Here is a 14,988-nt window from a genome sequence, read left to right on the forward strand (position 1 = left end):
GCTCTTCAGGTTCCCCCAGAGCTGTTTTCTGCTGAAGCACTGGACAAGGTGATGTGTAGGAGAGACAGAATGAGCAAGAGCTTGTTGGAGGACCAGGATAAGATCATCACCATGTGTGTTTGGGAACTGTTTCTGTGTTTGGGAAGACATCAGCCCCACATTTATGTGTTCAGCAGACTGCCCACAGAGGTTTGTGTTGGTGCTTGCTACTGAATGTCCCAGCCCTGTTTCATGGGCTGAGGGGGGAGGTTGGTAGCAGCTCCAGGACTCAGAGTTGGCTGGCCAAGCCCCCAGCTCTCAAGTTCCCTGAACCTGTCTCCAGCTTCAGGGATGCAGCCCAGCTGCTCTGTCCTGCCCCAGCAGCTGTTTGGGCTCTTGCACAGAGCATGGCAGCCCTGTGGTGTGACAGTGGTCCCAGCTACATGGACATGCTGCTTGGCATTCAGTTTCCCAGCCCTGGTGGTCAACCCAACCTCTAGTTGATGACATGCTCCTGTCTTGGAGGTGAGCAGCTGGCTCTAGAGCAGACATGCACTTGTGGATAATTTTTATCTGTATTTCAGGTAAACAGGGATGTTAAGCAGTTTTTCCCAAGAAATTTCTACTTTTTCATACATTTGTTTGCACACCTCTGGTAGCCTCAATCAGACCATGAATGATGATGATGTATAATTTCCCAGGAATAAGGAGTTTTAGAATGAAGTTTTAAAGATTTTCAGTATTCAGCCTGGTCAACCTGTTGCATTAAAAAAGAAATAAATCTGGCATGACTTCTAGTATGATTTGTGTACCTTGTTAGAGAAAAAATAAATTCATAGTCTTGTTGTCTCCCAGCTATCTGTGTAGCACAGTTGTTTTTATTACTGGGATCCGTGGTCTTCATCTGATAACCAGGAATCATTGGAGGAAATTATGTTGTGTGGGAATGATAATTTGGCCTTGATGCACTGTCAAGGAGCATGATCTTAAAAGCATGTGAAAATAGAGCTGCACACTGGAGCATTCCTGGGGGAGTGTCTGGCTGGGTGGGGTGTGGTGGGAGAGCAGAAACATGGGAGTGCTCAACTGTACACAAAGCCAAGTGATGTTCAGTTAAACACTGCCAATAGTTCAAGGTCTGTTTGTGCTTTGTCTGGTAGTTTGCTTCTTGGGAAGTTACTGGATTTCTCATATATTTTGTGGATTTTTCGTGGTGTCATCATGTGCTAGTGGACAGTTGGTGCTCTGATGGGGCATGTGGTCTCTATTTGCTCCCAGGAAAGCTCCTAAATGGAGGCTTACACAGAGCTGTGCAAGAGCTGTCCAGAGCTATCCAATGCTCCTGGCCCCCCCTGGAGTACCTCAGGGCCAGAGAGTCATTAGGAAGGGCCATCAGAACCCTTCTGTCCAAGCTATACAATCACACAAACAAATTCATCTTCAGCTGAGTGTTGATGAGGGTCTGCAGGGCAGAACACTCCAGGAAAGTATGAACTTTTTGTTGTTCCCTAGTCAGAATACACTTCATTCCTCCATGTGAAGACAGATCTAGATGGCTGCCTTATAAAATATCCCTAATAAAAATGATTTAATGAGTTTATTGTTTTGGACTCCAGCAACTATTGTACTAAAGATACTAACAGCTGGCGTTTACTATGCTTGGCAGATGACAACCACAAAAATGGGCTTTGCATCATCCTGAAGAGGATAGAAGTGAGATTTGTTGTACTTTAGCTCTTTGACACTGATGACCAAAGTTCAGCTCTCAATTGTTGTGTCAATTTAGTTTATAGATGTGTTTAAGGTTAAACTGTAGTCTCTTGATTCTCAAATCATTAAACTGTGATCTCTTGTCCTCAAATCATGAAACTAGCTGGGCCACTCAAAGACTCTTTCTGCTGACACAAACAGGTAAGCAATCTGTAGCACAGTCCCCTTGCTTCACAGGCTCTTCTACCCAGCTGCAAAGCGTGTGAGTGCCTGCAAGCTCTGATTAGTCCATGATAAAGATATGTCAATATGGACCATATTTGCCAAGATAGAAATAGCCTCTGTTTCTTTTTCCACATTGCAAATTCAGAAAACAGTAAGATGCTTTATGTTTGGGTTGTTGCAAACTGTTACCCGTCACCTGTTTCTTCCCATTTATTCTGTATTCATACTTAAGAAATTAAGGAGCCTCCCCTTTGTATAAGGGGAACAAAAAACAATACTTGATGCACATTTGTATTTCTTCACACTACTTCCCAAACATCAGAGGCATTTGTATAAATTGGCCAAAGGTCTTAAACCACACTGTTCAACAACTAAAACAACCCCAAGAAAGAGGCATAAAAATAAAAATAAAAAAAAAACCCAAAGCACCAAATACCAACCACAATACAGAACAACATTACACCAGTTTTACATAAAATATTTGTGAGTGTTAATCTGGTAAAATACTGAGTGGTGAGACATTCTCCTGTACCTAAGTCTATGATTTACTTAAATTATTAATTCAAACACATGGTCACCATAAATTTTAACTTCTGCTATATCATTCCTTGCTTATTAGGCACTGGAATGATACAGTCATTCAGGGTGGATACACAGTTCTAGCCTAGAGTTTTACTATGCTGAACTGCATGTAGAAATTTTTTAAGCTTGCAGTGTTATGGAAGCCTAAAGTAACAGTTCCCTTCCTTTTTATTTTATTAAAATATTATTATAAGTAATTTTTTAAAATCCTAACTTTTTAGAACACCTGTGACAGCAGCAAGTCCTGTAATTCATAACTGGCTATTTAAAAAATTGCAGGATAATATAAAGAATTTAAAACAAGAATGATGAAAAAGAGGTAGAAGGAAAAAGATGAGTTCGTTTATAAATTCTGTGCTTGAAAAGAGAGGCTGGAGCTTAATTCTTTTATTCAAAGGTAGTGGTAGATCTTTCAGGATAATCTTGTTTTATGTTTCATGTAAGTTGTATTTGAGGACAGTGAAGTTCATACTGGTGCTGAGCCATCTGCTGGTTAATATCTGGGAATCCTAAAATGTCAGGACACTGCGGATGCTGCAATATAAAATGACGAGTTAGTGATGCCCTGGGCTGGCATCAGCAGAACACTGCTGTTTTCTCTGATAATCTGTGCTATTGCTGTCAAACAGGTACTCCCTCCCTGCCTGCCCCTGCCCTGGCTTGCAGTAAAATGACAGAACAGATATGCAAACTTTGCTGCAGATGTAGAGAACAAAATTCACAGAAGACTGCAAAGCCTTCACTGATGACACCCAGGGCTCTTGGTAATTAAGTACCAGCTACAGCCAGAGAAGTTCCTCAGAGAGGGGCTTAGACACATCTTTCCAATTACAGCTTATTGGTATAGGTTATTCTGCTCTGAAACACTGAAGTATTATACTCCATAAAAATGATCAGCTGCAATGTGCCTCCATCTTCAGGCTGACTATCAGTATCTTAGCAAAGCTGCTGGCATTTCTGTCCTCACCACTTTCCCATTTGTTATACTAAAAACTAAAACTAGCATTTACAGCCTATGTAAAAAAAGGACAATCAAAAGATGAAGTGTGTGCTTCATCGTTAGAACCTGAGAACAAACTTAGGGACCGAAATTCTTCTGTTACTTGCTCTTTATATTCAGAGCAAGGAACATCTAAAACAACTGCTAGCAAATGACAATGAAAACATGACTGTAATTCTCCAGACTCTGTAAGTTATAAACATCTAGAACTTTCAAAAAGGGTAGTCCCCACACATATTAAGATATACAAATGTATTTCCTACTTCTGCTAAGGACAGTTTTCAATTCCCATGGTTAGTCTTGTCAAATGTCTCTGACAAAAAAAATATTTCCAATTTCATTACCCTGTGAAAACAGTCTGAGCTGAATTTCCACAATATTTGAGGAAAGCACAAGAGTTAAATTCTGAGTTTGCAATGTATATATATACCAAGTACTTTCCTTTTTTAAAAGCTCTGATGCTCAAGGTAAAGTACCCAGTGACTTTAGGACCAATTGGACTGGGACTCTGTTCTCTAATTCACAAGAGGAATAGATTATTTCTGTGTTCCTGCTCCTCATCCTGAAATGTTTCTTGGAATATGATGTAGCTAACACTTGACACTCTGCAGCTTGGCATTCCCATGCTCCCTTGGTTGTGTGCTTTTTTCCAATGGGTGCTGGGACTTCCTCAATTGTGTAGTCTTTTCTTCCTCTGCCACCCAGTGTCTCTGCTCAAACTAAAATCTGAAAGTTCCTTTGCAAGGGCCTGCTGCATTTCAAAAACGGAAGGTTTGCTGGCTTTATTACTCCAGCTGCAACCCATGGGAACACACTGGGAGGAATTAAGGGGCATGATGGGCTGCCTTCCCCAGCATGAAGGGGAAGGCTGTGAAGTCAGATTTTGTCTTACCATACATCTCCTTTAGGTTATTTATACAGAACCTTTACATTTACAAATTATGTTTACCTCTTTCCTGTCCTTAGAAGATCAAATCCTTCATTGATCTTTGTCAAAGGTAGTGTGTGGGTTATTAATGGATCCAGAACAAACTTTTTCTTCATATAGTCAGCAACCAGTTTGGGAACTGCATCTTTACTCTTCCAGCCTGAATAAAACCCCACAGAAAATGCATAATGAAATTAAATGCTTCTGAAAATACATAAAACCCAGGGCAGATTAAATTTTTAGATAAACTTTCTATAGCAAAGTAATAGGATGAAATGTGGCAGCATGGCTTTACCTTTGTAACACAGGGTGCCAGCAGAAAACATGGGACAAAGTGCAGCTATTCCACATATACCAACCCAGTAAAAGACTAGTACAAATGTCAGTCTTTACAGAATCCAAACTTTCCCCCACATCAAACACTGTTTCAACTTAATTACACTTCATACAAAAGCCAGAGTGCCAACAGCCATGTTGGTAAGTTGAAACTTGATTGTCTGCTCAAAACTGGGGAGTGGGTGGTGGATGTGTCTCTCTTTTCTTACAAGCACCACTAGATAAAGCTGTCATAAACAGTAGAATGCTCTTCCAGAGGAACCTGGTTTGTCTCTGGTATTTTATTCAGGTATCTTTTGATTACATGAGTGGAACAGGTTACAAGTGAGAAAACCTGGTATTGAAAACAAGTTTTCTATGGCCTTTGAGTTGAGCAAGCTGGGACTTGCTGAGTGTGGGACTTCTGAGAGAGCTCCAAAAAGAGAAAGAATGGGAAGGGACTGTTGGCAGCTGGCCAGGGACTAAGTTGGGGTCTGACCTCTGTGGAAATCAGCTGAGTGTAAGCCCTGATGTCCTTTACAGTCCTGACTCTCCATCTCTCCTGCTATCTTTCCCTCTCTATTCCTCTCATTCTCCTTTTTGCACTTGCTCTTTTTCTCGCCTCCCTCTGTCCTCTCTCCCTCTTTATGATTTTCTCTTCTTTTTTTTTTTTTTTTACTTCATCTTCTATCCTTTATCTCCTCTTATCTCTCTCCTTACCTTTTTTCTCCTCTTTATTTTTATCCAACCTCCTCCCTCCCCTCCCCCTCATTTATTTTTCATTTCTCTCCCCTTTTACTCATTTTCCTTTCTTCTTTTTCCTCCCTCTTGTTCTCTGTTTTCTGTCTTTTTATGTCTCTCTTTCTTTTTGTCTCTTCTTCTCTTCCCTTTCTTCCCCCTCCCTCCCTCTCTGTTTTTTTCCTTCCTTCACTTGCTATTATAGTTCCCATAATTAATTCCCTTTCAACTTCTTTATCAGCAAAACAGCCATCAATACTGCTTCCAATAACACAGCCTAAGCAATTAATTTGATGTATCCTGTTTCATTCAAGATGATTTACAAGTTTCTCAAGCCAGTTGAATCACATCTTTCCAAGTCCTTACCTCCAAAGACCGAGCCTTTCCAGCTGCGACCAGTGAAGAGGAGCATGGGATCAAAGGAGATCTTTTGTGCTGCAGGGGGCACTCCCACAATCACACTGACTCCGTAGTTATACTGACAACAGGCCAAGGCTGAAGTCTGCATCAGAAACAGAGGGACACCCAGAGTCAGGCAAGATTTGTCCTTGGGGCACAGAAATTTGAACTCCATCTCCTCCTCTCAGGGCTCTGCTTGCAATTAATTTTTTGTAACTGAAACCACATAAAAAATTGTCCATTGTATCTGCTCTCACTGGTTAAGTATATCCTAGCTTTGCTCCTGTCACCCATTTTGTCTAAACTATTAGTGATAAGCCACTTTTGAAGAGCATGTGAAATACGAGACATGTACCCACCCTGGTTTGGCCAGGGCACTATAGTGAAGTTCCCTTTCCTAAATTTCTGTGCATGCTTCTGTCCCTGCATCTTAGTGGCTGACAGCTGCACTTAACAGGTTTGAAGTTAGCTTGGTACTCTGCCAGTGGCTCCCAGCTCCTCGGTGCTTGGTGGCTTGGTGAAGGGAGAGCTAACAGGTCTCACCTCATCTTTTGGTTGCATACCATGGTATCCATACGGCCGATGACCTCGAAGGAGTAGTCCACACCCCCGCCGGTCATTTCCATCAACACTTGGTGGATGGGCTTGTTGAAATCTTTAGGGTTGACGCAGTCGGTGGCTCCCAGCTCCTTGGCCTTGGCAAACTTGTCGCTATTGATGTCCACAGCAATGATGCGGGAAGCTCCAGCCACCTTGCAGCCCATGACAACAGAGAGGCCAACTCCTCCAAGGCCAAAGACAGCACAGGTGGAGCCTGGTTCCACCTATAATAACAACCATGTAAACATGGCATATTGTTACAGGCTAGGGAAAGTACCATGCATTTCCTCATTATCAACATGATTTCACTTAAGCCACTTGCAATTTAGAGTTTACCTGCTGAGAAGGAATTTGCACATGGATACCTGCTAGTGCAGTAGCCAGCTGTACTGTTATAATGCTACATGTGACTAAGAGAAATTCTCCTTGACATACATTTCTGAGACCAAGTTTTCATTATATGCCCCAGCTTCCAGTTTAGACACACTTTTTAAATGATATTCCAGTGGTGTTAAGATCTGTAGCATCAATCAACTGGAGACAGTGCCAGCTCTAAAACTCACATTGATATATTGCTCATATATTGCTACAATTGTGAGTGTTGCCTATATGTGTTGCTCCTATGTATTCCTAGACTTCAGTTACAGTAAAAAAAAAGAAAAAAAAAAAAGTCTGTTGCCCCATTTTTCTAGAGGTGATAAAGCTCTGAGGCAAAACATTATAGATGGTAATAAGCAATTTTACTGGATTTTGAACTAAAGACTTCTGAGTACCCTAGAGACAGAATCTGAAGTAGGCAAAGAACTAGTATCTTCTTTCCACACTGAACTAAACAGAGTCTGTACCTCGTGGCTGCCATGCTGACAACCCACTTGCAGGCTACACAATCTTGAACAGACACCATAAAATATCAGAAACACCCACCACAATATTTACCTTGGCAGTCTGCAGAGCAGCCCCATAACCAGTTGAAAATCCACAGCCAATTAGACAAACTTTTTCCAGAGGAGCAGCAGAATCGATTTTGGCTACAGCAGATTCATGCACTACTGTGTATTCAGTGAAGGTACTTGTACCAAGAAAATGGTAAATTGCTTTTCCTTTACAGGTGAATCTGGTGGTGCCATCAGGCATTAATCCAGCACTTTTACCAAGACTGCTCGAAAGATGACCAGAAATAATGGCAAATTAAATTTGTTGCTTATAATCAGTTTTGGATAAAGTCAAATCAAATTAGGGTTGTAAGTAATCCAAGAAAACTCACTCAGTTTTACTGCACAGGTTACCCTTGGTGTTTAAGCAGCTCTTGCACTCCCCACACTGTGGAACAAAGAGTGGAATAACCTTGTCTCCTAGAAATAGAACAGTAATGACAGAGGATTGAAAAAAAGCAAACAAGATGCATGCAGGTAAAAACATGAAGCAAGTGTATTTAATCCCCAGGCAAGTATGCACTAGGAATGCAGCGATGGTTTTATTTCCTTCTGCTGCATTTGTAAGATAAACCATCTCTCTGTGTTTTATATAAAAGACATAATTAGGGCAAAGTTATGACAACTAATATTGATATGCAAAATTTCTGGTGTCTTTCCACAGAACTGAGTCAGACCTATGTCATAAAACTATGTTATCTACTGACACTTCTGAAGTACTTATTCAGCAGGTTATTGCATCTCCTGTGTGAAAAGAAGGTAGTAATACACCTTCTTTCAGTAAAGAAACTGAGATAAAAATTGACATCCACTAGGACAGCAGATTGGAGTGCCAAGATAACAGGGCTTTAAACTGTGCATACAAAGAATGGAGAATTAAACATTAATTTGCCAGTCCTTTTAAGCATCTTTACTATATAGCAGTCCTATTACTGTTGTGTTGAGTAAAGGTAGGTAAAATACTTGTTTGAGAAGCAGTGGCACACACAATTTAAGCCAGCATCTCTAATTCTCTAGCACAATTATGTGATTAACAAAGTAGAACATAGCTTCCCAGTGCAATTTTTTTACTCCTATGCAATTTCCACAGCAATGATATATGGTAAATGCCTAATAATCTCTAAAGAGGTACTTCCTAATATATATCAGTTTATTATTTGTCAGTTTTAAAATGTGGCTAATCCTTGACACATTGAAAGTCAAGGGAAATTTTTGATTTCCGCCAAAAAATAAAAAATACCTACAGAACATTAAATGCCCCCACTACCTCAATCCTGAGTTAACTTAGAACTGTGTTATAATCTTAGTAATAATTTTGCTAAAGGAATGTTGCACAAGTGGAAGCCTTTTTTTCAGAACCTGGAGGTGTAAATTAAGCAACATCTGAGAAATGTGATTTTGTGCATGTATGTGTTCAGGCCTGCTATTCCAGCTCACCTGGAAACACGGGGCAGCAAGAATTACATAACAGAGAGATTTATGAACCTAGACATAACAGAAAATACAGCTAGAGCTGTCACTGAAATTTGCAATATACATATTTGTTTGGAGTAAAAGCAGGAATCTCTAATTTTTTTTTTTTTTTTTTTTTTTTTTTTGTTATACATACCAACCTGCTTTGGACAGACTTCATGCTTGTCAATATGGATAAAGACACTGGAAGTACAGAGGTGTTAAAAGTGGGCTACTCAGGTATCATAACAAACTGCCTAGAAATTGAGTGATTCTGTGTAGATTTTTTTCACTGCATATTTTCTCTTAATAATTTAGCCCTTGTTAGAATTTTTTCGGTCCTATAAAAGTGTAGAGGAATCCCATCTCATCTTGCAGCACTTGGCTGAAAATTGCCATCTTTCACTATCTATGCACTGTGGTTCAAAGAGAACATAGGGAGACGAGCAGCTGTCCTCAGAGCAATCCAGTCCTCAGGGAGCAGTGCTACCTCACCTGCACTGGTGCTGCCCACCTGCAAAGCCTGCACCAGGGTGGGCACTCCAGTTGTGCCCTGATGCTTTTAAAGTGAAGTAAGACCTAAGTTCTGATCAACTGAAGTCAATGGATTATTTAGCTGTTAAGAGAATTAAAAGGTGCTTTGACATGTTTGTCATCTAGTGCTTTGCTTTGCCTTATTCTTGAGAAAGGTGAGCTGTATAAACTGTGTTCAGAGAACCTGCAGCTAATGCCTGATTTCATATGAACAACAGCAATGACTCTACGTTCTTAGTCCCACAACAGGAAAAGCACTATGTAGATGGAAAGCAAGCTGCAGATGTTTTTTGCCAAAACCAAAAGAAATCGAGTAGAAAATCTGAAAGTATATTGGGGACACAGAAAGGCATAAACAGCAGGTTTATATCCTTAGAGGTATCCTTGAAAAAGTTGAAATTGGAATATTTTCCCGTGCAGTAAAAAGAAAAGAAAATCTTTGACTTAAGGAGGAGTCTGGAAACTCAACACAGGATTTGTTTTCAGTGTTGTTTCATACCTGGCTTGACTGAAGTCACTCCCTGCCCAACACTCTCCACAATACCAGCTGCTTCATGCCCAAGAATTATTGGAAAAGGCATAACCAATGCACCAGTTATCACATGGTCATCAGAGCGGCAGATCCCAGTGGCCATGACCTGATTCACAGGAAAGACAAGAATATTTCTGCATTTAATTGTGTCCTGTTATATGCGTAAGTGAAATTATATTCTACATTTGGAGAAGCTGCTTGCTTCTCTCCAAAATCCAATCTGCACGCAATAAATCTACAGGTAAAACAAATTTAGTTTTCTGATTTAAGATTTTCTTGGTGTTTATTAGTCTTTAATCTACAGGGCAAAACTCCTTTGTGAATGTTTGCTATGTAGTGCTGAGCTCTAGAGGGAGTCTGAAGATTTTCTGTATTTTCTGTAGAACTAATGTTCTAGTGATACAATTATATAGGGAGAACAGAGTAAATTAAATTATTCCTATTATTTATATGTAACTACTTAAAAAGAAAAGTGTGAAATATTATATAAATATTATAAAATTATGTAAATACAAATTAAACATCACATATTATTTATAAACATAGAAATATTGTCTATATTTTGTATTTATTACATTTAGATTATATGACAATATATAATAGATATTTTATATAAATTATGTATTATAAAATTATTTTATATTATATATAATTACACAATAATTCTATTATTGTGCAGTGTATATACTTAAAATATTTGTATATATTACATTAAAAAAATTAAGCTACATAGTGTTTTATATGACATTTTGCCTTTTCTTCCAGCTAGAAAAGCACTATTTCTTTTGAAATATTCAGGTATGTGTTTACAACTTTTATTCTGACATATGGATTTGTCAGCCCCATGAGAGGGTTTTCCTCATGTATGTAACACTTGAAACTTTTCAAAAATTAAGGCAGCTGCTAAATTCCACTGAGGCCAATATCCAGGTAAAAAAGGAAGCTCCCAGGCCTAATGAGCTATTTCCTAGCCCAGATTCAAACAAAGTAAAAGAAATTTTCTTGCTCCACACTACAGGAAATTCTGATTTTTGCCTTGTACTGTAATTTTTTCAGCCTATTAGAAAAACAGATATCAGTAAACACAAAATGCAACCCTGACAATATATATATATATTTTTTTAAAGAACCTCATTATCAAATTAAGGACTTTAAACATGTTCATAGGAGCTCACTGATTAGTAACTACTTTCTAGTAAAATGTTTTCTGACTGGGTCTTAAAAATTTACAGAACTAATTCTGGTTAAAAGCAAGATAGAATGCAAGTCACAGGAGTTGTTGTAAATTTTATTTTCAGTACCTTTATACGAACTTCATGTTCTTTTGGTGGGGCAACTTCCACTTCCTCAATACTGAATGGTTTATTGGCTTCCCACAGCACTGCTGCCTTGCATTTAATAACCTACAAACAGAACAAAGAAAATGGGAATGGCACTTGCATTTTCAAGTCATCACACCAATTCTTCCCTTTCTGCATGTGAAACTCCTGCTCATAATTGTGGACACAAGAGAGAAACTACAGGAAAGAAAACCAAACAAAACAACAAAAATCAACACCAAAGGTCAGTGTAAGCCTGTTTTCCCCCCCACCAAGATCATGTCTGATTTTGCTCATCATTCTGTCACATCAAGTTTTCAGCTGCATGTGTAATAGTCTCCTAGGTAATGGGATACCTCACCCATTCTCATTGCTCCTTTGCTAACTTCTTTGGGAAATTTCTTTTGCTGTGTTGGATTACTTGTCTGTATTTGTATCTTCTTAAAGCTGGCACACTAGATGATGTCACTTATCAGGCTGTGATGAAGTCTGTATTGTCTAAAACTGTCTGTGTTGGGAACTGACAAAACTGCTAAAAATGGAATTCAGAGCCTAGTACAGATTTATAAACATTCTAGTATAGCCCAAGTTCAGCCATGAAGTGACGGCTGAAAGGACACCTGTGCAAACTGATATAGCACTACACAGAGGTAATCTTGAACAGTCCCTTTAAGTGCAGTATTATCAGTGCTAAGGTGCCCCCTTTTCAGAAGGGATATTTAACTCAGGTGGATTTACTATCCAGCTATCCAAGACAGTATTTTTTTCATTTCTTAGACTGAAGTTCATCCATTAACTCTTCAGGCTTTATCCTGGTAATTAATGACAGACCTTAGGGCTCCTCTGACCATCTGCCACTGAGAGAAAAATCCCCTCAGAAAATAGAAGAGCATTGTCCACACCTCATCCCAGGCTCTCAAACAGGTTTCCTCCCTGCAAGCTCAGTCCTAGTACATTCAAAAGCAGTGGGACCTCTCTGTCCCCATAATTGCTATTCCTCCTTGGAGGCATTTAAAGATCTCATCCTCGGTCTTTAAACAACCCCCGCCCCTGAAATATGATTTTCCTGGGTGACACACTATAAAGTCCTCGGTCATTCTGTTAAGTTTACTGACTGAAAGTGTTCAGGTGGCATTATCTTGAGAAGGAAATGGAGGGGAATCAAATCCAGGATGCAAGAAGTTTAGCACATGCATATTTATCCTGTGTGACCAGGACAACTTAACACCAGTGTGCTGCAAAAGTCGCAGGGGAAAACAACAAACAAACAAATTTTTAGTATCAAAGCTTTTGAAGTAGAAATAATGTCTGATTATGCACAAACTGAAAACTGGTTACAAAGAAAATAATTACTAGGAAATTCTAAACATATGAAATAAAATAGCAAACTTCTAGCAGCTAGACACAAAAGTGGGATGGGCACAATGCTTTGAAAAAAAGTGCATCAAGAGATATTTGCACTAAATTTAAATTTAATGTTTAGATGCAAGTGTGATTAGTGAAAAATTCACAAGTGTGGTCAAAAATCACATTTCAAAGAGCACCAACTTACTTAAAAAAAAAAAAAGGCAGTATATATATTTATATTCTATCCTACATAACACAGTGATGATTCCATGACTTGCACATGCAAAGCACATGTAGTCTTTCTAAGAACAAAGATGGTCTAGAAGCGTGGATTGCCAAGAACAAACAAATCTCTCCTATAATGAGACATTAGTTAACTCTGTATTTTTCTGACTGCTTAGTCCCTGCGAGCTTTTGCGGATTGCAACAGGATCCCACAGATGCAGCAACAGCACATTATCACCCGCTTCATCTGCTAAAACAAGCACTGCCATAACAGTTGTTTCTCTGCTCCTGAGTTCTACCAGTCGTGTGAGTTACTGCAGTGGAGGAGGGCAGGTGTAGAAACACACCTTTTTACATAACCCTTTAAAGGATTATGCTGCTTGGTTACATAAATTGCACTGTAACTCCTGTGTTATTCTAAGATAAACATGGTGAAATCAAAGCAGTTAAGCTATATCACAACCCTTCATTTACTGTGCTCCATCCAATGCTGAGTAGAGGACTGGACTTGGTGAATTTACCTACAGTAAGCTACAATTAATTTTGCACTTGCAGTAACTCAGAGTTAAAGAGCATTTTTTCCCTTTCTCTTTTGGTTTTAGAATAGTGAAGACAGCTGGCAGTAACAGCAAATGATCTTGGTACTATCTTAAGGCACATTCTAGAAAGGTACATAGTTTCAGTTGTTTTCCATTTCTAGTTGCTTGTCCCTTAATCCCTCTTGCAGGTCCCTGGGTGCCTGTAGCATCTTGCCAGCAGTGCAAGAAGGAACATGTATTAGTATCAACCTCCATCTCTCTTGTCATCCAATTTCTAGCAAAGATGTAATGACTCACTTCAATCCCAGCTCAGTATTGCATTGCATGTGAAATTTACTTCTGGTCTTCATTAACTAAAGTTTGAGACTTGTTATATGCATATCCAAATTTAATGGCTGTCCTAATGCCAGCACAATTCACCCTGAAATTTAACACAATATTAGCTATATCTTCTTTTTAGAAAACAAGCTGATAGAATTATAAATATACTAAAAATATTTTAAACTACTGTAGGATCTCAGAATGGAAACTGGTAGATAAATACATTGATCTAAACACTTAGTACATTCTATCATATTTTAAACTATCCAATCAGAGATTAAAAACAGCTTGATAACCCAGACAGGATGTTATATTTATTCTAGTGCTGTTATGTTGCCTCAAATAAACTATTGCCTTGAAGAGTTAACAACCATTTCCTAGGAAACTACGGCAGCCTGCAAATAAAGGCAGCTTTTCTGTACCAGCTTCATCCTAAACTCTAATCTGTGCTATACCACCAGGATTTACAGTGTTCCTGCAAAGAATTCACATTTAAAAATGCATTACTCAGCTGCAGCAAAGAAACTTTCCTAATACAAACTGTTGCTTACTTTGCCTGCCGTGCTCATGTTGACTGGTGTGTCTGTTTTGAATCTTGCCACCGCTGATTTCTTGCACCAAGAACTCAGTCACCCCCAGAGCAGCTAGGTTGCTGGTACCACAAGTCCTCTCCAGTACACTGGAGCCTGGTTGTGTGAAGCACTCCCACAGGTGGACTGCTCTTATCTTTTAGCCAAGCCTCCCAGCTCACAGTCCCACCCCTTAATCAGAAAAAGTGCTAGAATGAGAGTGAACCACTCGTCTGATGAAACCTCACTCTTTCAGTGCTTCCATTTTCCTGACTCCTCTGTCATGCTCTTCCCTACCCTTTTTTGCAGCCCACCTGTGGTTGCCCGCAACATTATGGGACAAAAGCAACAGCCCTGGCTGGAAGCTATTTCCCTTTTTCCACCTCCCTGGAAGCTGATCTCCAAACCCACTACTCTCAGGGGCACTGTAGGTGCAAAGAGAAACAGAGAGAGTGGCTCTTGAATTCACAGCAGCAGGGACACAGTGAGAACATGAAGGCTTTGCTGATGCACTTTGGTGACACTTTTAAGAACCCAGCTCATCCATTAAAACATGGGATTGTGCAAGCTGCTTAACAAACATACACTGACTGTGTGGCTGTGGCTGTGGCTGTATCTGCTCCTGAATTCTTAGTTGTACAGTCTGGCCACTCATTAATCTGTTGGAATGGCTTTCACTTCACTGTGTCCAAGGACAATGTGCCAATCATGCTGATGGCAGAACAAAAATCAGTAAGTCAGA

The 14,988-nt window shown here is 39.5% G+C and overlaps 1 protein-coding gene across 1 annotated transcript; it reads right to left on the bottom strand.

Annotated features, from left to right (window-relative positions):
- Positions 1 to 2,816: 2,816 nt before the first annotated feature.
- Positions 2,817 to 14,378, bottom strand: LOC128806682 (alcohol dehydrogenase 1). The gene is made up of 9 exons (XM_053976441.1): positions 14,229 to 14,378; positions 11,228 to 11,329; positions 9,894 to 10,032; positions 7,741 to 7,828; positions 7,413 to 7,632; positions 6,440 to 6,700; positions 5,844 to 5,979; positions 4,446 to 4,584; positions 2,817 to 3,030 (listed from the first exon to the last, which is right to left on the bottom strand). Exons 1-9 carry the CDS (start codon positions 14,244 to 14,246, stop codon positions 3,006 to 3,008), a joined length of 1,128 nt encoding a protein of 375 aa, XP_053832416.1. The 5' UTR covers positions 14,247 to 14,378; the 3' UTR covers positions 2,817 to 3,005.
- Positions 14,379 to 14,988: the final 610 nt, after the last annotated feature.

Source organism: Vidua macroura, chromosome 4 (genome assembly GCF_024509145.1).
Source record: "Vidua macroura isolate BioBank_ID:100142 chromosome 4, ASM2450914v1, whole genome shotgun sequence".
Taxonomy (NCBI): domain Eukaryota; kingdom Metazoa; phylum Chordata; class Aves; order Passeriformes; family Viduidae; genus Vidua; species Vidua macroura.